This window comes from Squalius cephalus, assembly GCF_949319135.1.
Source record: "Squalius cephalus genome assembly, chromosome: 21".
Classification (NCBI taxonomy): Eukaryota; Metazoa; Chordata; class Actinopteri; order Cypriniformes; family Leuciscidae; genus Squalius; species Squalius cephalus.
Window position 1 is genome coordinate 11,895,650 of NC_137142.1, and position 24,918 is coordinate 11,920,567.

At 37.5% G+C, this 24,918-nt stretch overlaps 1 protein-coding gene across 1 annotated transcript in view; it reads left to right on the forward strand.

Annotated features, from left to right (window-relative positions):
* epas1b (endothelial PAS domain protein 1b) overlaps positions 1–24,606 on the forward strand; it is a 48,042-nt gene extending 23,436 nt beyond the window's left edge. Inside the window, exons 3-16 of the mRNA XM_079854633.1 lie at positions 341–492; positions 1,711–1,795; positions 6,480–6,592; positions 6,673–6,875; positions 9,484–9,590; positions 16,930–17,077; positions 17,603–17,811; positions 18,968–19,158; positions 19,256–19,369; positions 20,108–20,571; positions 20,652–20,748; positions 22,457–22,562; positions 22,895–23,035; positions 23,123–24,606. Coding sequence (XP_079710759.1) covers positions 341–492; positions 1,711–1,795; positions 6,480–6,592; positions 6,673–6,875; positions 9,484–9,590; positions 16,930–17,077; positions 17,603–17,811; positions 18,968–19,158; positions 19,256–19,369; positions 20,108–20,571; positions 20,652–20,748; positions 22,457–22,562; positions 22,895–23,035; positions 23,123–23,274 — 2,282 coding nt within the window. The 3' untranslated portion in view covers positions 23,275–24,606. The remainder of the gene's footprint in view (positions 1–340; positions 493–1,710; positions 1,796–6,479; positions 6,593–6,672; positions 6,876–9,483; positions 9,591–16,929; positions 17,078–17,602; positions 17,812–18,967; positions 19,159–19,255; positions 19,370–20,107; positions 20,572–20,651; positions 20,749–22,456; positions 22,563–22,894; positions 23,036–23,122) is intronic.
* Positions 24,607–24,918: the final 312 nt, after the last annotated feature.

Here is a 24,918-nt window from a genome sequence, read left to right on the forward strand (position 1 = left end):
TTTTGCAAAAAAATGCAGGAAGTTTTGTGTGATGTGTAGGTTTAGGGGTCGGGTTAGTGTAAGGGGATAGAATATACAGTTTGGACAGTATAAAAACCATTACGTCTATGGAGAGTTCTTACAAAGATAGCGAACCTGTGTGTGTGTGTGGAGCTGAGGGCAGTGACAGAAGGGAGGTCAGTGTTGTTGGGAGGGCTCAGAGTAGCAGGATGAAGTTGCTGTTGTTTATTTTGGATGTCGGTCAGGCAGGGATTTAAGAGCCAGAGCAAGACTAGCGATTGTGCACACACTCACATGCGCACATGCATTCTGAAACACTTGTGTTTGTGCCATGTTGCAGGCTGCGTTCCTGCCACAGAGACGACAGATGTAGACAGACTGATGGACAGTTGGTATCTGAAGTCACTGGGCGGCTTCATTACTGTGGTAACATCAGACGGAGACATGATCTTCTTATCAGAGAACATCAGCAAATTCATGGGTCTCACACAGGTGAGTATCAGAGGCCCAGCAATGCATGCAGTGAAAGGAATCACTGTGCAGACAGATAGTCACCTTTAGTCACGTTATTATTAGCTGTTTGTCTGTTGAGCATTCATTTCCACTGGGTTCAATTAATCTTTGGCAGGCGAGATGCCATTATTAACCACAGCACAAGCCCGTTTCCTTCCAGCACTGTATTGGAGGAAGGATGTGTCACTTTTTCGGACCCTTACAGAAGCTCTGGGATTTATCTTCTGGCTGCCAATTGCTTCCTTACACATGGCTGCTGTTTTGTAGAAATGTGGCCTGTTATCTATTTGTTATCAGATAAATGACCATTATAAAAAAGATCAAAGATCCATAATGTTTGTGAATCTTACAAAACTTGTCAAGAACATGTACAGGTCATATTTCACCACAAAATATAAATACTAGCATTTCTCGTAAAACTAGCAATTCTCAGTACTGTAAAATACAAAGTGGTATATTATGTAAAAATAGTGTACATTGTGTCCATATTTGTTTTAGAGTTTTTAATTTATATTACAGTATTTTTTACTGTTATAATATAAAACATTTACTGTACTATAGTAATAGGAACTAAATTAGAATCAACCTTGAAAATAATGGGAATTACAAGAAGTGTTAAGATATTTTGAGGCAAAAGGTCATTAAAATAATCTAAATAATGAATCACCAAGTCTAAAGTAGGCTTAATTTTCTTTATGCTAAATATAATTCATGTTGTATACACTGCTGATCAGAGGTTTGGGGTTGTTAATATGTTTTAGTGTTTATGAGAGAAGTCTTTTATGCTCACCAAGACTGCATTTATTTGAACAAAAATACAGTAAAAACAGCAATATTTTAAAATATTGTTATATAAAATATTGTTTTCTATTCTAATATATTTTAAAATGTAATTTATTCCTATGATGGCAAAACTGAATTTTCCGCAGCCATTACTCAAGTCTTTACTTCATTGTAATATGCTGATTTGGTGATCTAGAAACATATTTTATAAAAGTTATTTATAAAAGTTACATTTATAAAAGCAATATAAAAGTCTTTAGTGCCACTTTTGATCTCTTTAATATGCCCTTTAGGCTGAATAAAAGTATTAATTTCTCTCAAACAAAAAATCCGACCCCCGACTTTTAAACAGTGGTGTTATATAATGAGAGCTTTCATGAGATTTACCCATCATCAGCATGTCTTTCTCTGTAGGTGGAACTAACAGGGCACAGCATCTTTGATTTCACTCACCCCTGTGACCATGAAGAGATCCGCGAGAACCTCAGCCTCAAAGCCGGTATGTCACTTTTCTTTATTCAGCCTCACTAGTTTCAAATCCTGCTGTATGTACAGTATGTTTTTCATGACCCTGTTTGTTCCAAAGTTTGATTAAACCGTTCAAATATGAGGAAAATATTCTATATTTTTAAAATATTCTAAACATGAGTGAAGATCAAAACACTTAACTTGGTTAAGGTATTATTATTACAAAATGATTTGGCAAAAAAGGCAAACTACAGCTCCAGGTTTTCTTTTACTATGCAAAAACATTGACAACAACATAATGAGTTATTAATGTTTCATTGGTTCTGTCTTGTTTTTGCATGCGTTTATATTTTCTTTGTATGATAGCCAGATCCAAAAATTATGTCTGCACTATTTGGCATGTTTCATTGCATTATCACAAATATAACAATTGACTCCAAGAGCAACTACGCAACATCAGCCAGTCAAATAGAAGAAGATAAATGGAGTGATATGGAGCAGTCTACCTATGGCCCTGAAAAAATCTGTTACATTTCTGTGATGTTTTCATGGAAAAATCTGCATGGTAAAATGTGTTACTCGGAACTAGAAACATGATCAGTTTAGCCAAAATAGTTCTTCAATGAACACATGCAGATGAGTAGAACTTTTGAGAGAGATGGAGATGGCAGAAAATAATGTACATTGACTACATGTGTGTAAATCGCAAGTTTTTAGAATTTTCAGTTTGTCTTTTCATTCGGTGAGAAGACCATGTTCGGTTGAGCAGTGTCGTTTTCCTTTAAGATATTATTATAGTTTTTATTAATAGTTTAAATTAGTTTTTATTTATTGTATATTTTTCATTTAGGTTATTTTATTTTATGTATTTTTTGTAGTTTTGTTGTGTGTTTTAGTTTTGTAGTGTCTATAGTTTTTATTCATTTTTATTTCAGTTTTAGTAATTTTGTGTGTATGTATATTTTTCCCAGTTAACATTGATTTTATTTCAAGTAACAACTTTGTTTTTTTTTGTTTGTTTTTTTTTAAGTTTTAGTTTCAGCTTTAGTACCCCTGTTGTTGAGTCCATATCACATTTTATTTCACATTTTACCAAACCAAGTTTATTGATACATTTATTCCTTTTGAATGGACTTTGGTGCAGTTCGCTGGTGCTGGAAAACCGCATTCACACCAACCAAACAGAACAAACTCTAAATTACCAACTAGGGATGTCCCGATCCGATCCACGGCATCGGTATCGTGCCGATACTGGCCCAAAACGCTAGATCGGATATCGGAGGGGAGAAAAAAAATTATCCGATACCTATGATCCGATACCCATTAGGGGTGGAACGGTACGTATTCGTACTGAACGTACGTTCGGTGCATGGATTTACACAGAGAATACACGGTATAAAAATAAATAAATATCGCGTGCACATTAATGTAATACGGAACTAACGTTACTGTTAGATACGCGCATATGCGGGTTCTTTAGGGACACCTAATCTGTAGCCCGCCTTAGCTCTGAACGCGCGTCTATATCGCTTCAAACGCTCACTTTATCATTATACGCGCGCGGCGCGTCCTATTCACTTTGGACGCGCGAATGGATTCAAACTGTTCAAGCATCGAACTAGACGCGATAGACGCAAATTTGACGCTCTATTCGCATTTGGTGTGAACGCAGCAAAATGAACAGGCTGCGATGTCAAGATTGCAATGCTGGAGTCAGTGTGTGTGTGTCAGAGAGAGAGGCACGGGCGCGATCGAACAGTGGAAACATAAAAACATACTCCGTCATTTTCATACAGGACATCATTAAAACATCATGCAAAAAGTGTTTAGCCTACTTATATTTGTGTAAAACCCAACATTGTGCTTTTGTCAAACTGTAAACTCTTGTCAAACTGTAACTGTCACCCAACCAAAATCACACACACACACACACACACACACACACACACACACACACACACACACACACACACACACACACACACACACACACACACACACACACACACACACACACACACGCTGTTTAAAAGCAAAAATGATATCATCTTTTGGACATTCATCATTGCATTGGTTTTCATTTCTTGTCCTAAAACAGAGCACTAATCTGTTTATTTTTAAGTTACACATTCTACATTGAATAAAAAAGAAAATCAAATGTGTTTTTAAAAGTAGTATTATTTTATACAGAAATAAATTATTTATAATTCAGATGAGAATAAAGTTAAAGGTAATTAAAATTTAAAGGAAACAAATATATTGATCTGAAATATAGCAAATTAATTTTAAATTCATTCAGGTTACCAAACATATCTCAAGGTCTTTTGAATAAAGGGTGGCAGTCTTTCATTATCAACTGTTGTTGTGGACTATATACTGGAGAAGTATTTGTTCTCCATTTGAGTGAGATGTTTTTATGTGGCTAATTGAGCAAAGTGCTTCCATTATATTTTATTATTATTAGTATTAGTTCAAGAATAAAATAAAAATATCGAATTGATATCGGTATCGGCAAATAACCAAAGCTGCGGCATCGGTATCGGTATCGGAAGTGAAAAAGTGGTATCGGGACATCCCTATTACCAACCAAAAGCTCTAGTGTGAAAACATCCAACATTTCAGATCATAGTTTAGCATGACCTCTGCATGTAACCTCTGCATGTAACATCTACTTCTCACGCTTTCTTATGGGCTTTTCTCCTTTACGCGTAAAACCACTTTAGTTCAAATCATCTTATGTGTATATGTGCCTCTCAAGAAACTTTATTATCGCTTCTATAAACAGACTTTCAGAAATACAAAAACAAGTATGTAAAGGCCTAATGTAAAGAAAACACATAGCTTCATAGGAGAGGATTAGCTATGTGAAGAAAAAACAATCATGCCTTCAAAAAACAGACCCACAACCCCTTCCCCTTTTATTCTGTGTATCCTTTATTTGACCTCCACACTTTCATACCCCTCCCTGCATGCTACTTTCAACATCTCTCCTCTGTTAAGGTCAAGTTTCATTGTGCTTTTTCAGGTGTTTGCCACCTTCACTATGATGAAACTTTGCAGCACGTCGCTCCTTCTCGTTTGAGTTGTTGGTCGAGCTGTTGAGAATGTCATGTGGTCGCGTGTGGTTAAACAAAGACCCTCTTTTTCAGCAGCTGTTGATGAACGATTGACCAGCGGTGGAACTCTGACCTCATGGTGTCTCTGACTTTGTCGTTAAGGCTGAACTCATGGGCTTTGAAATATCTAGATATTTCAATGGATACTAGATATTTTTTATAGATATGTAAAGGGATGGTTCACCCAAAACTGAAAATCAATCATCATTTACTCCCCTTATGTCATTCCAAACCTGTATGAATTTCTCTCTTCTGTGGAACACAGTGTTTCTTGGGGTTAGTTTATCTATTTTTTTTATTCTGTTATTTACATCAGTTCCAAACCCATAAGACTTTGGTTAATCTTCGAAACACAAATTAAGATATTTTAAAGGGGTCATCGGATGCCCATTTTCCACAAGTTGGTATGAGTCTTTAGGGTCTTCATGTAAAGTTTGTAACATACGTTGGTTAAAATTCCTCAATGGTTGTGTAAAATAACCCCCTTTTTCCTCAAAAACAGCTCTGTTCACAGCGACCCGTTTCAGTGTATGTCTCTTTAAATGATAATGAGCGACTGCTCACCCCACCCCTCTCTTCCATGGGGCGTGTCGATACAAGACAAAAATTGCTGCCTTGGCAGACAGTATACAAATGGCTGAGGGGGAAATATGCTAATACGGGACAGTCTGTCAGTGGTTGTGGGCGGAGCATGAGCAATATGACATCATATTGCTCAGAAAATCCAAACGGCTTGATTATTGAGAGTGTTTAGACATTTTGAGGATAAAAAAAAAAAAGGAGTGAATGGATTTTTTTCATTGTGTCCACACACTGCAAAGACACATTTATATGCAAACACCATATAAAAGTGAATTTTGCATCCGATGACCCCTTTAATGAAACCTGAGAGGTTTCTGTCCTTCCATTAAAAGTCCAGGTAACCAAAACCTTGAAGATCCAATAATGTCAATCGGTTTAATCCATGTTTTGTAATCCAAAAGGTAATAAAGTCGTCCTAAATAAAAGTCTAAATTAAATCTGTTCATCATACAAACTGATTGTATCTCTCTTCACAAGACTTGGTTTTAACCGCTTAATCCATATGTGCTAGGCGATTGTCCATATGATTGTTTGTAGGACTCTATGATTTATGGTGAAGCGCCCTTGAGCTCAGGAAAGACGCTATATAAATTAAACATTATTAACTATGTTTGGATTTAGCTTACAAATTTATTTGTATAAAAGCGATAATATTAAAAGCCGAAAGTGTTTTGGAATTTGAGAACACGAAAAGCAAAATATTTCTGTTTAAGCTTCTGTATGCACACAAGAAGAATGCTAGGAATGTTTCCCTGGTATTTTAAGCCCATTTCTAGCCTAAGTGTGTGTGTGGGTTGGGTCTGTGTGTGTGTGTGTGTGATTTTGGGAACAAATTTGTGACTGGTTTACAAATGAAGTAATTAAAGTTTTTTTTAAAAAATGCAGAAAGTTTTATGTGATGGGTAGGGTTACTATAAGGGGATAGAATATACAGTTTGTACAGTATAAAAACCATTACGTCTGTGGAATGTCCCCATTTAGAAAGCTAAGTAAACGTCTGTGTGTGTTTATCTGCAGGCATGGGAAAGAAAGGCAAGGAGCTGAACACTGAGAGGGATTTCTTCATGAGAATGAAATGCACAGTCACGAATCGCGGGCGTACAGTCAACCTCAAGTCAGCCGGCTGGAAGGTGAATAACTTCTCTTTTAGGACAAGTGCTGACCTGGAGTCAGGCTTTTTGTAACATAAAGATAATGGTTGTTCTTGCAGGTCCTGCACTGCACAGGGCACCTGAAGGTGTGTAACAGCTGTCCCACACGAGTGCTCTGTGGTTTTAAAGAGCCGCCGCTCACCTGTGTGGTCATGATGTGTGAGCCCATTGCCCATCCATCAAACATCGACACACCGCTCGACAGCAAGGCGTTTCTGAGCCGCCACAGCATGGACATGAAGTTCACTTACTGTGATGAGAGGTAACTCCCCTCTTCAAACACACAAACCTGCATTCTTGGAGTACATGTGCAGTTTGAGTAAATTGTATTATCAATTGACACTGGAGTCACTCATTAATGCTAAACATAAACGCATTGGGCGATCTGAGCGTATGGTCTAAAGCGCACGGCGCAAGTGCACTTAGGGCGTGTCCGAATCCACTTTTGCTAGTTTAACGACGGGAAAAATGGGTTTTTGTTGGTCAATGGCGCAGTCTATTTCAGTTGCCTCAAAATAACAATGCGCCAACAATGAACACACCTCGTTTTCAGACCAGCACACCCTTGGCCGAACAAATGGGCGCAAATGCATTTGCTATTTAAACGACGTGGCGCAGGACGTGAAACTGATAACTGCGTCGGACTGAAACTAGCAAAAAACACTTCCGTCGCGCATGGTGCTGCATTGCACAGGGTGTATGATCGGGCCAAATTCCTGATGGAAATTTCTGATGCTACACACCATCAATAAAAGGGTACTCTTAAGATTAAAAGAAAAAATTTCGAGCAAAAAATTGCCTAGCAATTAATATTAGCATTTAACATTAAATAAGCAATTTAGTAAATTTATGTGCTTTTGTCATTTTTTTATTTTTATTATTTTATTTTATTTTTTATATTTATTTTCATCTTCAATTTTACTTCAACTTAAGCTTAAACTTTATTTCAGTTAGTTGCCAACAAGGTATAAATAAAAAGTAGACTCATACGTACCATGAGCCAAAATATAAAGGTCACCATCTGCAGCAGGACAAATATGAAATTTGTAATATGTAAATCACAAAGCGAAACACTTAATTGGCCAAGTTAAATGCGGTTGACACTCCAGGCCCGAGCAAGTGTCGTCGTGGAAATGTTTGACTCTCAGTAGCATCACTGAACATTACAGGCATTGTTTACACCGTTACATTTCATCCTGACTCTTCCGACAATTAACTCACTTCCCTACACAGTACACACATAGTTCAAAGTGTTTGCTGTCATGTTTTCTGTGATTAATGCCCCGCCAAATAATCACAACGCCAGACCACAATGCTAAACCTGCATCCCTGCTGATGAAGTTAACAGAGAGAGGCATTAAGGGATCTTAGGAATGGGTGCCAAAAATATAGTGCCATGTAATTGGCCTGAATACATGTTGGATAATGGACTGTTTGTCTGCAAAGCTTACATAAGGGAATGGAAAAAAAGCTGGAAAAACAGCATTTTATTAAAGACCAGATTTGACATGAATAATGGACGTAATGATTGGTTAAATGTTGAAAAGTTCCATAGTAGCAGTCCCTGCTTCCTAGAAGAGCTCTGACTTATGTCACCTTCAGAATAAGAGAAAAGTAGAGTAATTTCACTTACTCAACCACATATCCAGTGGTAATTATGGTCATTATTATGATGTCAGCGCACACAAATTTAGAGAAGATTGGTCTGAAACATGGTTATTTCATTTTTGGAGCACAGCGTCTAGGGAAAGAGGAGTCCAAGGCCTTCATTAAACAACCTATTTGTTGCATTTCAAAATAGCTTTTAAACTGTTTTTCCCATTTTTCTCATAGATGATGAAAAAAAACACCTGTTTTTGTGTAGGTGTCTGTGTCTGTGTGTGTGTGTGTGTGTGTGTGTGTGTGTCTATCTGTGTGTGTTTGTGTGTCTGTCCCTGTCTCCGTGTGTGTGTGTGTGTCTCTTTTGCCTCATCAGCTCAGAGATGGTTAGTTCAATGACAGGAGAATAGAGGGCTCTTTAATGAACAGAAGCCTGCAGACACACTCATGCATACAGAGTCAGTGACCTGCAGCTGTCTGGCATTATGTAACTTCAGTACAAGGATCAGCTCAATACACCAAACGCACACTTTCATAACCAAATAATACCCGTCACATTCATTACACACAATCACACATTGCCTTGTGCTCTTGATTAAAGAGTAAAAATGACTTTAACCATGAAAAGGAAAATGTTATGTAAAAATAATTTTTAAAAAATTGTAAGAAATGAATGAGCCATTAATTTTTAATAACTAATAAATTATTATTACAAAATAATAAAATATAAGTGTTATTTCAATGTAGCTTTGAAATATTTAAATATGTAGCTTTTTTCATTAATGAAACGTGTGGTTGTGTGTTTATTATCAGCAATAAGTGTGGCTTATCAAACAATTGTCAGAACTATTGATTTTATTAACAATAAATATGTATTATATTAATAATTAGTACATTCATAAAGATGTTAGTACAGAGCTAATTTTCCCTTCACCAGATCTAATTTAATTAATTTAAAGTGTAAAATGTTCAATGTTATTTTTTTTTCTCCATATACAGTTCTGTCACACGCATAGTATCCTTTAATATAAGGATATATTACATATTTCTCATTAATTCTAATTATTCACCTTCAGAAAACACTAGGTCTCTGAAAACTCAGCCAAACAAATCACATGAAATGGATCATTATTAAATTGGCTTAAAACATACTAATCTTGTACAGATCAAATAAAATAACTGAGAGCTTTAGAACAATTCTGTGTGTGTGTGTGTGTGTGTGTGTGTGTGTTAATGTCTGTGTTAATATTAGTTGTCTCTCACTTTTCCAGAGTTACTGAGTTGATGGGTTACAGCCCTGAAGATCTTCTCGGTCGATCTGCATATGACTTCTACCACGCTCTGGACTCCGACAACGTCACCAAAAGCCACCAGAACCGTATGTGTCATTCATTTCCCCCTTCAGCACTTAGCTTCTGTTAGACTGTAAAACTACAAACTTTTTTTCACAAGTTCACACTTCAAGTAGGTGTTGTTGGGATAAAATCGAACACATTTAAGAAAAGAAAAAAACATGCACATGTTTAATCTTATGACTGCTACAAAACACAAACACTCCTAACATTGCCTTGCCATTGCGTGCATCAAACGATGCCATGTGAGCGAACCGGGGAAGAGGATTAGAGAGTGTGGTTAGAAAGCAAGAGCTTCTAAGAAAGAGCAGCGGATCAGGTCAGCACAGGTGGCGAGGTTTGCATTCCCAAGGTTTACTGTTTCAACCCTTTAACACAGAACAAGTCAGCATTAAACCACTCTGTGTGTAACTGCTATCTGATATCTGAAACTTCACATAAATATCTCTATACAGTATATGTACAGTACTTACAGATCACAGTACTTACAGATCACAGATGCAGTACATGCAGACACATGCAAGTACACATTTGCACTCTTTATCGCTCCTGAATGCATAAAGCTATTGACCTCTTTTCCCCAGTGGTTTCATAATACTCTGAATCCCATTCATTGTCCATTGTATAATTATGCATTTGTTGAAAAACAATTTATACAGAATACCATGCATAAAATTTCCCTACTACATGACATATATCACTGATATATGTGAGATTTCATATCTGTCTCTGTGTCCTAGACTCTCGAAAAAGAAAAAAGGGGGAGGCAGCCCACACTTTTTAGTTTTGTACATTCATAAAATATTTAGTTTAAAGAAATGTATACTTTATTCAGCAAGAATACATTACATTGATCAAAAGTGACAGTAAAGACATTCATAGACATTGTGTAGCCCCGACCCTTTTCAGCGCTGCGTTCGTTGTGTTCTGTCTTCCAGCTTGTATTTCCACAACATGAAGGTAAGATCTTACGGATTTATGAATGAACTGTTTGTTTTGAAATCTTCCCGGTCTGCTGACATTTGACATCCGCTTCAAACATGACAATGCTCATGATAACTTTCATTAACTCTACAATAAGTAAATTCTCTTCGACACCTATGCCATAAATATAATGAGCTACCCCATAAACAGAAGTTCAAACACAACATTCTAAAGATGGCTGCTCGCTTATTTCTCTGGCGCATATGGTCAATAGATTTCTATTCTAAATGCTGTTCTTTTGAACTTTCTATTTTATCACAGTTTCCACAAAAATATTAATCAGCACAAAGATTCTGTCATGAAAATCTGGATGCCAAATGCTGATAGGTCCTAATCTCCTTGCAATCACATTAATTGTTTCCTGCTGTATCAGCTGCCAATGAGCTTGCTGTTCAACTTTCAGAAACCCTCCACCTTCCCCAGCTCCACCTGTATAGATCGTTCTGAGTGGGTCGCGGAGTGTGCAGTCAAATAAACAATGTCATCAACAAAAAAACGTAATTCTAAATGTTTTGCTAATGCAAGACTTTTATTTTGAAAGACTTGCGTGAAAGCGGTTGACCCTTCTGTCAGATAGCCTGAGAAAAATGCGTTGTACTGATTCAGTTGCTGCTGTCAGATGAGATGTTGTCAGAGTATATGTCAGTGTCATTATTCTAAAGTTATTTTTGTAGCTTGTTACGAAATAAAAAGTCTCTCACTTCAGAAAAATTAACTTTCCTGTCCAATCAGCTGTTATAGTACGCTAGTAGCGCACACACTTCAATTGCATGCGCAAATGCGGCGGCGTGCGCTGTATATCACTTCACTATATACAGTGGGGAGAACAAGTATTTGATACACAGCCGATTTTGCAGGTTTTCCTACTTACAAAGCATGTAGAGGTCTGTCATTTTTATCATAGGTACACTTCAACTGTGAGAGACGGAATCTAAAACAAAAATCCAGAAAATCACATTGTATGATTTTTAAATAATTAAGTATTTGATCACCTACCAACCAGTAAGAATTCCGGCTCTCACAGATCTGTTAGTTTTTATTTAAGAAGCCCTCCTGTTCTCCACTCATTACCTGTATTAAGTGCACCTGTTTGAACTCGTTACCTGTATAAAAGACACCTGTCCACACACTCAATCAAACAGACTCCAACCTCTCCACAATGGCCAAGACCAGAGAGCTGTGTAAGGACATCAGGGATAAAATTGTAGACCTGCACAAGGCTGGGATGGGCTACAGGACAATAGGCAAGCAGCTTGGTGAGAAGGCAACAACTGTTGGCGCAATTATTAGAAAATGGAAGAAGTTCAAGATGACGGTCAATCTCCCTCGGTCTGGGGCACCATGCAAGATCTCACCTCGTGGGGCATCAATGATCATGAGGAAGTTGAGGGATCAGCTAACACAGTCTCACCCCAAAACGTCACATACTGACGCGTCTTGACCATACGGCAACATACGACGAAAAGGGTACCCCTAAAACGTCCATATGTGACGATGCGGGTTATGGGTAGGTTTAGGTATGCGTTAGGGTACCGCTAAGAGGCGCTGCTGGTGCGTTTATGTCTTCGTCTCATATGGACGTTTTAGGGGTACCCTTTTCGTCGTATGTTGCCGTATGGTCAAGACCCGTCACTACATGACGTTTTGGGGTGAGACCGGGCTGGATCAGCACACGGCAGGACCTGGTCAATGACCTGAAGAGAGCTGGGACCACAGTCTCAAAGAAAACCATTAGTAACACACTACGCCATCATGGATTAAAATCCTGCAGCACACGCAAGGTCCCCCTGCTCAAGCCAGTGCATGTCCAGGCCCGTCTGAAGTGTGCCAATGACCATCTGGATGATCCAGAGGAGGAAGGGGAGAAGGTCATGTGGTCTGATGAGACAAAAATAGAGCTTTTTGGTCTTAACTCCACTCGCCGTGTTTGGAGAAAGAAGGATGAGTACAACCCCAAGAACACCATCCCAACCGTGAAGCATGGAGGTGGAAACATCATTCTTTGGGATGCTTTTCTGCAAAGGGGACAGGACGACTGCACCGTATTGAAGATGGGTCGTGGCTGGGTCTTCCAACATGACAACGACCCGAAACACACAGCCAGGGCAACTAAGGAGTGGCTCCGTAAGAAGCATCTCAAGGTCCTGGAGTGGCCTAGCCAGTCTCCAGACCTGAACCCAATAGAAAATCTTTGGAAGAAGCTGAAAGTTCGTATATCCCAGCGACAGCCCCGAAATCTGAAGGATCTGGAGAAGGTCTGTATGGAGGAGTGGGCCAAAATCCCTGCTGCAGTGTGTGCAAACCTGGTCAAGAACTACAGGAACCGTATGATCTCTGTAATTGCAAACAAAGGTTTCTGTACCAAATATTAAGTTCTGCTTTTCTGATGTATCAAATACTTATGTCATGCAATAAAATGCAAATTAATTACTTAAAAATCATACAATGTGATTTTCTGGATTTTTGTTTTAGATTCCATCACTCACAGATGAAGATTTTATGATAAAAATTACAGACTTCTACATGCTTTGTAAGTGGGAAAACCTGCAAAATTGGCAGTGTATCAAATACTTGTTCTCCCCACTGTATAAAGTGCAAAAAAAAACCTACGAACATGCATTGTCATAGTTATGCTGTCATTTAGAAAGTCACGAAATAACAATACCAATAAATCACGTTACTGGTACGCCATGTGTTAGCTGAGAAGGATTTGCATGCAGGAATGATGTTCATTGTATTCATCATCAGCAGTTTCCATGTTTCATTAACAGTTTATTTTGGTATTGTGTTCACCATGGGCATCTGTTGTTTCCATAACTCCAAAATGCCACTTTATTTTCACTTTGGGTTATTTTGTAAATTTATAAATGACTATGGTGGCTCATACCAACTTACTAACATTGTATTAACAAAAACTAGTTTGGAATTGCTATTTAATAGTCTTACCTTATAGACCTACTGTTTATTCATGAGTAGTATTACTCATATTCTTACAATTGATGTGCATGTTCAGTCAAGGGGGACTGTGTGTGTGTGTGTGTGTGTGTGTGTCAACAATTTTTGTGAAATAAATGTGCTTGTTTTTTTAAAAACACATTTATTTAAATAGGCCTATAAATTTCTAAAAAGTGGGTCGCAGCTTGATGACCATGGGAACATGTGGGTCCCATGGCCAAACCAGTTGAGAACGACTGTTTTATTGCACAGCAGCAGCATGTCTTACTTGCTCACATCAGTGTGTCATGTATGTATTGGCAGTAGCAAGTCCTGTACTTGCTCGAAATAATCAACAGCAGCAGCGTAGACCTATTCTGCCAAGACCAAACATTTTAATATTGTCATATCTATTACCATGCCAAACACTCAGAGTTGTCATGACCGAAATGTATGCATGTATGTACTGTTTATATATTATATTATATTATATTATATTATATTATATTATATTATATTATATTATATTATATTATATTATATTATATTATATTATATTATATTATATTATATTATATTATATTATATTATATTATATTATATTATATTATATTAATCTCATCATAATATATACAACATATACATCAGCCACAGTTACTCATCTCTCATCTTTTTACCATCAACCTGCTGCCTGCACCTAATTGCCTTTTAAGCTTTCATTTATCTCTCTCTTTCTTGCTAAGCAGAGGTGAAACCTAATATCTGTTGACGTTCACAAACAGACTGTCCGCACACAGCAAACAACGAGATATATACCCCCACCCACCCCCCGAATCAAATTGCATTTCAGACAAATTGCATTTCGCATACATGTTTGAGTTATGAATACGATTCAAAAGAGCCTTATTGGATTGGCTCTATTAAGGATGACCGTAGCAGCCATTAGGACATCTTGAACCCCATTAGGAGTGACAGAGGAGATAAGAACACAGCAGTAGGCAGCTACGGTACTCCTCAGCCTGGCCAGGTGTCCCAGATTGCTCCATAATCAGATGCTGGATGTGGAGTGGCTTCTGTCCGCCATGACGTTAACATGTAATTAGAGTCTTTTCAAAGTGTGTAGAGGAGAAAAAAAGTGTTGATCTGGATTAGGCTTGTTGAGAGGAAGAGAGTGGGGCTGCCTCGTGACTGAGTTTCAATCCACCAATTATTTGTCTCTTTCTTTTCTCACCAGAGCTCATTTTCATCACTTGAACTATCTAAGAGCTTCTATCATTTATCAAACAACTAGAAATAAACAACCATTCCCATACATGAAGACACAGTCTTACGAATTGTATACTTTTCAGAAAGGAAATGCATATACATTTAGAAGCGCTCTTCATACAGGGTGATGGTTCTGGATTTTCTGTTACTCTCTCCCATTCACTTTTGAGAGAAATTTTGCTCTGATTTCGTCGTCATAAAATTTGCCTCTGGTAGCATCTACATTTTTGCCATTTTGCCTACAAGAATGGCTAACAGAAAATTATTAAAATGAAGAGTTAAAACATGTTGAAAATAAGTAAAAATATGTAAAATAAGTCTCTGTGTGTGTGAAGTTTTAGCTCAAAATAACCCACAGATAATTTTTCATATCATGTTAACTCTTTCCCCACCAGCGTTTATAAAAAAAAATAAAAAAAATAATTAAAAAGTTGAGTCACCACCAGCATTATTGATAATTTTCACTAAATGTTCATGGCCGTCAGAATATTTTGTTTTATAAATATCTGAACATGCGACACTTTAATGTGGGTAAATTTCATACAAAAAAACACGAGAAAATCACAAAAAAAAAAAAAAAAAATCATATTCAGAAAGATCATCAAAACACAGATGGAGTAGACTGAGTACATCAACTCCCCTAATGCTTGCACAGTCCTATAGCTCATCCTGGGTCGACATTTCATTCAGTAACATTTTGATTTAAATGCGGTTTACTGTTTCTTTTACTTATGCATATGATTACATATGAGATCGCCTTTTTCTGCATCTTCTTCGCATGTGTTTTGATCAGGAGATTCAGTACTCTTTAAGAAGATACGTCATAGCGCCACTAGCGTATAACAGTGAAAACACGGAAAGCCGAAAAATTCTGTCAATCGCGGGGAGCCTTTTCTCACGAATGGTGGATGGTTTCCTCATCAATGGTGGGGAACGGCAAATTCCGCCATTTATGTGCGTGTCCCTTTAAATGCAAATGAGCTAGTGCTCCCGGTCCCCTTTCAAGAAGAGGGCGGAGCCTCAAGACCTCATTCTCTGGCATACCGGCAACAACAAAACAGGACAATCTCACACACTGAAAATTGTAGAAACTCTCAGTAGCGGTGTTCAGCCTTATATGTTCAGCCATCTGACTGTACTGTGCATAATAATTGCGTGTTTAGAAATTACGCAGACGGTGAGCATGGTGAGATAAAAATAACGACAGCTCTGGTCTCCTGGTGCCTTCATGTGCTGTCTGAAATGCCATAATTCTCACTTCTGAAATCGTGATTATGAGCTTGTTGCTTTAACATAGAAAACAGTTATTTTGAATTGTAATAATATTTCACAATATTACTGTATTTTTTATCACATAAATGCAGCCTTGGTGAGTTAAGAGACTTCTTTCAAAAACATTTGAAAAAAATCGTACTGATGCTTAAATTTTGAATGGTAGTGTACATAGAAATAATCTTTCTTATTTTTTTAACAATAAAAAGGTTATTTTTCAAACAATAAAGATTTTTAAACAATATGCATGATAATACAGTTATTGTAGCTTTCCAGTAGCTCAAACAGTAGAGCGTTGGCGCTTGCAACGCCAAGGTCATGGGTACCATGTGTACTTTGAAATGAAATGTAAGTCGCTTTGGATAAAAGCGTCTGCCAAATGCACAAATGTAAATGTAAACTTAGTGGGGCCGAGCTTGTTGACTCAAGGACACTTGCCTCTTCTTAGAACCTACAGTACATCTTTTTATGCGACTTCCTTTCCAACCGCGTGTATGAAGTCGCAAGGCTTTCTACGACAACACTGCCGTCCTGCAGAGCAGTGCAAGCACTGGCCGGGAATGAACCTTATGACCCAAAGCCAGTGCTTTCCCACGACAGATCTGGACCAAGTCCAGGGCGAACGTGCCATGGAGACAGACTGTCAAAACTCAGACCAGCAATCCCTCATTGTCTCCGTCTCTCTGTTTGTCCTGTTGCTTATGTTAGCTTTCATTGATGGGTCAGTCTGGCTGTCTGTCCCAGTTTGTTATAGCTACCCAATACCCACTTAGTCATCAGACATGTTGTTTTGGAGATCTCTGAGAAAGCATTTGGAACAGACATGTAATGAAAATGTAATGACATGTAAAGAAAAATGTATGTGTTCTAAAAATGTTTTTACATTATCTTCTGCTCTTTCCTCTTTAGTGTGCAGTAAAGGCCAGGCGGTGAGTGGTCAGTACAGGATGTTGGCTAAGAATGGCGGCTATGTGTGGGTGGAGACCCAGGGTACCGTCATCTACAACAGTCGCAACTCCCAGCCCCAGTGCATTGTGTGCGTGAACTACGTGCTGAGGTAAGGCAAAAAAAATAAAAAATTGCAAGGTGACAAAGCTTGGGATGTGTTTGTACTGCATCTGCACTTTCTGTTCTCTGGCTCGTCGACGCTTGTAATCCAATAAAGGCAAAAAATACAGCTTAAAGGGATAGTTCACCCAAAAATAAAAATTACCCCATGATTTACTCACCCTCAAGCCATCCTAGGTGTATATGACATTCCTCTTTCAGGCGAATACAATCAGAGTTATATTAAAAAATGTCTCGTCCCTTGAGAAGATATACTCTTCCTGGCTTGAAGGTGAGTAAATCATAGGGTAATTTTTATTTTTGGGTGAACTATCCCTTTAAAGGGACAGTTCACCCAAAAATGAAAACTATGAAATATTTTTTTTCTGTGGAACATAAAAGGAGAAAGTTTGATGAATGTTCACGCAACCCAAAAAACTCCTCCTTTCTTACTCAACTTTACTGCTACACTACAATGTTGTATGTATGGTGACACAAAAAGCTATCAACCTTAAATTGTGCTCTCTTTTCATAGTGACGTTGAGGAGAAATCCATGATCTTCTCTATGGACCAGACTGAGTCTCTGTTCAAGCCTCACAACTTGAACAGTTTCTTCAGTCCAAGCAATAGAGCCCTGGGCAATGATCCAGGTGAAGCGCTCTTCACCAAACTCAAAGAGGAGCCTGAAGAGCTCACCCAGCTGGCACCTACACCTGGTGACACCATCATCTCTCTTGACTTTGGTGAGAACAATATTTTTTTTTCAGTTTTGGGCCAATATGGGATTTACAATGGTACCGATATCAGGGAACATGGTGGCAGAAAGCAAATTAGATTTAAGAAATAACATACTGCAGATTTTTTTCTTTTTTCTTTTTTTCTTTCCAAAAGTCAAAAAGTAATAACAAAAGATATATTGGCCTACTATTGTTCAGAAGTTTGATGCAAGTTTCATCAAAAGTGACAGTAAAGATATTTATAATGAAAAAGATTTATATTTCAAATAAATGCTGTTGTTTTGAGCTTTCTGTTGCATCACGGTTTACACAACTGTTTTTAACATTGATGATAATAAGAAATGTTTTATGAGCACCAAATCATCATATTAGAATGATTTCTGAAGGATCATGTGACACTAAAGACTGGAGTAATGATGCTGAAAATTCAGCTATGCATCAGAGGAATAAATTACATTTCAAAATATATTACAATAGAATACAGTTCTTTTAAATGACTAATTCACAATAAAACTGTATATTTTGATAAAAAAAAATGCAACCTTGGTGAGCATAAGAGACAACTTTTAAAAACATCAATACCTCCAGAATTTTAAACGGTATAGTGTATATTGCAATAAACTGTTAATGTAATAATGAATAAATAATGATTAATTACTAAGCAAATATAAGCAAATATTTTACAAAGAAAATCATTTCGGGCCATTTGGATTTTTTAACGTATTTATCCCCTAAAATTTTCTGTAACATTATGTTGGTGGGAATATACTAATTTTATTTTTTTTTTTAATTTTTTTTTTGCCACTATACTAATTTTGTATTGTATTAAAGTAATTTCTTTTTTTTTTTACTAATTATTTTTTATTAAAATACTGTTTAAAAAATAAATAATTTCCTGACAATAATTATTTAATTAAATAATCTTTATTTTTTTCCTATTATTATTTTAGCTTTGAGATGAAATCTGTTTTTTTTGTTGTTGTTTTTTGACCCAACATTAACCATTGTTAATGAGGCAAGCAGATGCAGGGTTATCAGCTAGTGTAGTCTCAAAAAGGCCAAAAAAACAAAAAACAGCTAGCTAATGACCCCGGCTGATATATTGGTCTATCACTGTTTTTATGCCACATCTACCTTCCTACAATACAAATCTTTTCTTCAGGTCGGCCCCAGTATGAGGAACACCCAATGTACAGCAAAGTGTCTTCTGTTGCTCCTTCTGTTACTCACTCTATTCATGACGGCCACAAGCCGAGCTATGCTGGAGACATGCCCAAGATGGCCGCCACTTTCTCTGTGCCTCAAGCTCCGTCTCCCAGTAGTGCTACTCCCAGCCTAAGCAGCTGCTCTACGGTAAACTCAAATACTAAATCTTCTTATCCTCATATATTTTGTTGATCACTGATCACTGTACGGTGTGTCTTCAATGCACATCTTATATATTGAACAGCCCAGCAGCCCCGGAGATTACTACAGCCCAGTGGACAATGAGCTGAAGGTGGAGCTGACTGAGAAACTGTTTTCCTTGGACACACAAGAGACAAAGACTACCTGCAACCAAGAGGTTAATAAATATTCAGTCTGTAACATTAATAATATTGTATTACTATTTAATATTTAAAGGGATAGTTCACCCGAAAATGAAAATTCTGTCATCATTTAATCACCCTCAGGTTGTTCCAAACCTTTTTTTATTTTCTGCTGAACTCAAAAGATGTTTTGAAGAATATGGGTAACCAAACAGTTGATGGGGCCCATTGACTTCCATATCTATCCCTTTAATATCATATATGTTTAAACATCTGCAGATGTTGCTTATGACTGCACACTGAAATTCTTTTTGTAAATTTTCTAGTAAATTTAACAAATAATTACAATTACACATTAAAAAAACGTACTCCCATTAATCTTTTAAACTTCAAAACATCTGTATTTGCAGTGAGACCTCTCTCAGTAATCTGCAATCAGTGGCTCAAGCCTCCGTTACTAGCTCTAAAATGACGTTTTGGAATTAGCAACACGCACAATAGTGATTTAAGGACAAAAACTTGACATACGTCTTGAAATACATCAACTGAACAATGTTTGGAGGTGTGGTAACCGTAGTATAAGCGGAATAATTGACTCTGGGCCTTTGAATTATGGGAAAAAGAATGTACATCTGTGAAAAAAAATGCACAAACTCCGCTTCGAGTCATGGCCGCATTACCACCTCGAATGTGCATTATTTTTCAAACAGGGGAAACAGTTGTTGATATGTAGATTTTATTCTTTCTGACCATGACCTACATGACCTTTCCAGACTGACTTGAGTGATCTGGACTTGGAGACGCTGGCTCCCTACATCCCTATGGATGATGAGGACTTCCAGCTCAATCCCATCTACCAGGAGGAGCCTGTATCTGAGGTCGGGGGCCTGGTAACTAACAAGCAGAGTTTCAGCAACATTACAAGCCTCTTCCAGCCTTTGGGGTCGCCTTCAGCAGACCCCTTCCAGCCCAACATGAGTTCAGGAGGGGATGAGCAGAGCGTCAACGGAGGATCTGTGGAGTCATGGCCATCTGTTCCCTATAGCAGGGGTCCCATGCAGATGCCTCCTTACCATGATCCCACCAGCACCCCACTGTCCTCTATGGGAGGGCGTCAGAATCTGCAGTGGCCACCTGACCCTCCATTACCCAGCAAGGCTGGAATGATGGATCCTTTAGCTGCAAAGCGCTCTTGCCAAACCGTGCCAGCAAATCGAATGCCATCTTATTTGCAAAGGTAATGCTGCATATTACAGGATGTTTCTCTTGGTTCAGTCATAGGATTTGCATTGGATGACACCTGTGTTTGTTTTGCAGGCCCATCGAGAACTTTGCGCAGAACTACAGAGATATGAGTCCAGCTCGACTTGCTCTCGCTAACAGTTTCAAGCGCTCGTTCACGCAGATGACCACGGTTGGTTCATTTTTTACTTGAAATGGCATGATTTGCTAAGTTTTCAAATATACACTTCCAGTCAAAGGTTTGGACACTACTTTGCACAGTTTAGAATGATTATAAATTCATGCTAAAAACTACAGAAAAAAAACTACCTCATATTTTATCTTGAAAGAGTTCCAATAGGCACATTTGACTGTCAATTTGTGAACACAACTTGGATAAGTTATGAGAGGTAAACGTCAGCTGTGTCAATTTCTCATTTTTAATAGTTCTTTTAGTCGATTCTATTGATGTGTGAATAAAACATTATTTCAAGTGCACCTATCGTTCAATAATCAATCAATAATAATTCAGTAAGCTTTGTGCTTTGTTGATTTTTATATGAAACTAACACTGAACTTTCAAATTCTGTCAATTTTAGAATGAAATTATAACATTAAATGCGCTCTTTAATGTGGCGTGACAGATCGTTGTAGTTGTAGTCGTAGTTGTAGTTTAAGCAGCATCTTTTTCTCTTTGCTAACATGAAATAAACAAGAATGAAGGTATGTTGAAGAAAAAGCCATTCAATGTCTATGCCTCATTAGTCAGCTAGAAAAAAATGACTTTAGAGAGGAGAATTTTGCAAAATATAGGAACAATATTTCAAAATTATAAAACAAATATTTGAAAAAATTAAAAGTTTAAAATAATTTTTAAAAAAATGTGCCTTATATGCAATTGAAATGTTTATATACAGCTCGGTTTTATTCGAGTGTTGATTAAATGAATTTGGTTTTGGTTTTCAGCTAAATGAAAACTTTAATTTCGGTTTTGGTAAAAAATAAATGTCTTAAAAACTATTTTTTAAGATCATGACGAATGTGAATTCAGTCTGGTCCAGTATACTTCAGTCCAGGGGCGTTTCTAGGTTTTAAAAACATCAGGGGCTGAGCCTGAAACATCAGGGGCTGGGGGAGGGTAATTAGATAACATGATTCGATACAGAGAATAATGTATATTGTAGGCCTATATGCGCGGGGCAGACTGGTTTAAAAATTCAGCCCTGGCTCTGTAGCCACACCAGCCCACATTACCTCACAGACACGCGCATTCAAATGTGACGAGCTCATTATACAAAGGAAATAATATTACAGACCTAGACAAATTGAGTTGCTTATAGTTAAAAGAATGTCATGAACGATCATTTAGGCTAGATGTATTGATTGCATTAGTGCGTGATATTGAACAGTGTGCGCCTCGAGCAGGAAAGTTCGTTTTTCTGAGTTTTATATTCTGACATATACCGTGACAACATCTCATCTGACAGAGGACAGTGCAGCGCTGCTGACTGCGTTATTTATAAAAAAAATTAATTGCTGTGAGATTGTTCAAATCTTGGAGATATTCTAGGCTGAAATCACTCACGTGGTGCGTCTCTGTGTGAGACAGATTTCAACGATCACCAGTCAGAGATAGCAGCAAAGCCAAAGCACGATGAAAATAAGGCAACTTATGATTTACATGGTTTACATAGGCTATTGTCCGGTTTCATATTTGTCAGTCAACTTTTCAAAATACATTCGGAGCAGAAGCCCCGGCAAAATCGGCCGGTGCCACCTCTGCTTCAGTCAAGTATATCCAAACATCTGCCTGATTGTATTATATACATTTTTTTATATACATTTTTATGTTTAAATGGTATGTCTTATAGTATAGTCTTATATCATCCTATATGTTTTAGGTTGAGACACCCGCCACTAAGTCACAACAGACAGCGTGGAAGAGACTTCGGCATGAGAGTTGTGCCGTCATGGAGAGGAAATCACTCAGCACTAGCGCTTTGTCAGGTATTTCAAAGTGGTGTTTTTAAGAATTACTTTTGAAAAACTACATTTATTTATTTATTTATTTATTTATTCATATATGTATATATAAATATGTGTGTATGCTTTTTTAGGGGGGCTTGAAATAAAAGTTTATGTTTTGAATTACCTCATAGCTGGTTGGTTTGGTTCATGGTTTTTAACTATTTAACGAAGACTTTTTAAAAATGAATGGAAAAATACTTCCAGAACCAAGCCTGCTGAAAAAGTAGATGGCACTTTATAGCAAAATGTTAGGAGATTTTAGCAGCTGTCTCACAGAAAATCAATCAATAATCAAATGTATTTATACCTAGACAAAGACATGACCCATAATAGAGGAATGGACCACCAGCACAGGAAGACCCCGTTTTCGGATAATCAGGAAGCAAAGCGCTACCGAGAACAGTGTTGTAACTATAGAGAGTTCAACATGCAGCCTTTCTCCAAAATGGATGGTGAGCTCTTAAATGATACAATCACACATCTCCACTTGTACTTTATGCACTGTTGATGCTGATTCTCTGAACTTGTTGTGTTCGCAGGAATTGCGAGTCGTCTTATCGGGCCCTCCTTCGAGACCTACTCTCTGCCTGAACTGACGCGTTACGACTGTGAGGTCAACGTCCCGTTGCAAGGCAGTCTTCATTTGCTGCAGGGCTGTGACCTTCTAAGAGCATTAGATCAGGCCACTTAGACCAGTTTCTACATTAGCCCACAGAAATGCAGTCCCACTTTACCCAACCCTATCGCTCATCTCACCCTCACCCTCACCAACTTGACAATAACCATCCCAGCTTTAGCACACCTCGGCTTGAACACAGTCATGCTTATACACCCTCTCACAGTCATACCGTACCTACCTGACTGCATACATGACAAATGTAGCTGTGATTCTATTTTTATTGTCTACATCTTCATAAATTATATACATGTGCTATTTTTTTAGTTGCGAGACAGTTTCTGAACGAATTTAAGTATTTTTGGAGGAGTTTAAATGTTGTGTTGTCTTCGGCTGTGTTTCTCTGCTTGTCAGATGATTTCATTGAAACTGCTTTTAGCATATTTCCCTCGTCTTTTTCTCTATCCATGTCGGACAAAGCAAGAAAAAAAAAAAAAAAGAATCTACTGTAAGCTACTTGTTTTTAAATGTTCTTAACTTCTTTCATTTATTCTAACTTTCCTACCTCTGACACATCATTAAAGACCCCATGAGATCAAAATGTCAGTTTTGAGCTTGTCTATATGCTAGTACAGTGGTTCCCAACCTGGAGTCCAAGCCTCTTTATTAAATAATCAATAGTATTAACAATAGCTTCTCTTTAGTCTGCATACATGTTCTGCTCTCCTTCCACTCGCTTCTCAACACTTCCCTCACACAAATGGGTTCGCTCCTAATGAGGGGATATTGCCAGATATCACAAAAAAGCAACCTGGTTTATAATATATTGTGCTTTAGGTAGGAGATAGTATTCTCAAAACAAGCCCCTTAAAAATGCATTATAATAAGCAGAAATGGCAAAACCTACTAAATGAAAAGGCAGGAAATGTAATTTATCATGAATAAAATAGTTCAATGTGAAATATAAAAAAATATTGAATAAAAACAAACAAATGATATGGATTATTATAATAAACCAACATATTCAATACATAAGGAGAGGGGTCTCAAGGACAAAAGGTTGGGAACCACTCTGCTAATGTACTACTAAAAGCTTGACTTTTTTAGGAAAATGGAGAAAAATATTGATGACATCATCCTGCACTACAACGATTTTTGTCCAATCAGATTATCTGAATGAGCATGTCCTTCTCTCTGCAATAAGCTAGTAAATAGAAAATCATGGTTCAAGACTGTAACATAACATAAAGGCACTTTATATAAAAAAAATCAATAATCCTTCAGTATTTCCAACCCAAACTTCCTGTTTCAGCAGGAAATTTCAACAAAGGAAAGAAAACTGTGCTCGCACGCCGTTTCATGGGGTCTTTAAGCCTTGTCTTCACTGACCACTTTCAATGTTTTTGTTATTCATGTGCCTTTGTTTGATTCGCAGCGATACTGTGTTTCTGACTCTGACCTGTTTATTGCCTTATAGTGGAGACCACTTTAAATACATATATTTTTGTCAATTTAGCTGTAAACATACATATTTAAAGGAATATGCTCTAAAATTTCTACTATAGAGTTCTACCTTAATGAAAAAGTTAAGCAATTATTTGTTCTGGTACTTTGTCTTGTCTACTCAGTAGATGTGAATCAGAGTCCTTATAGAGTCTGCAGTGCTGGTGTCCTGTGTGTGTTCTTGGTGGCATTTTCTGGAAATATGCAAATGCATAT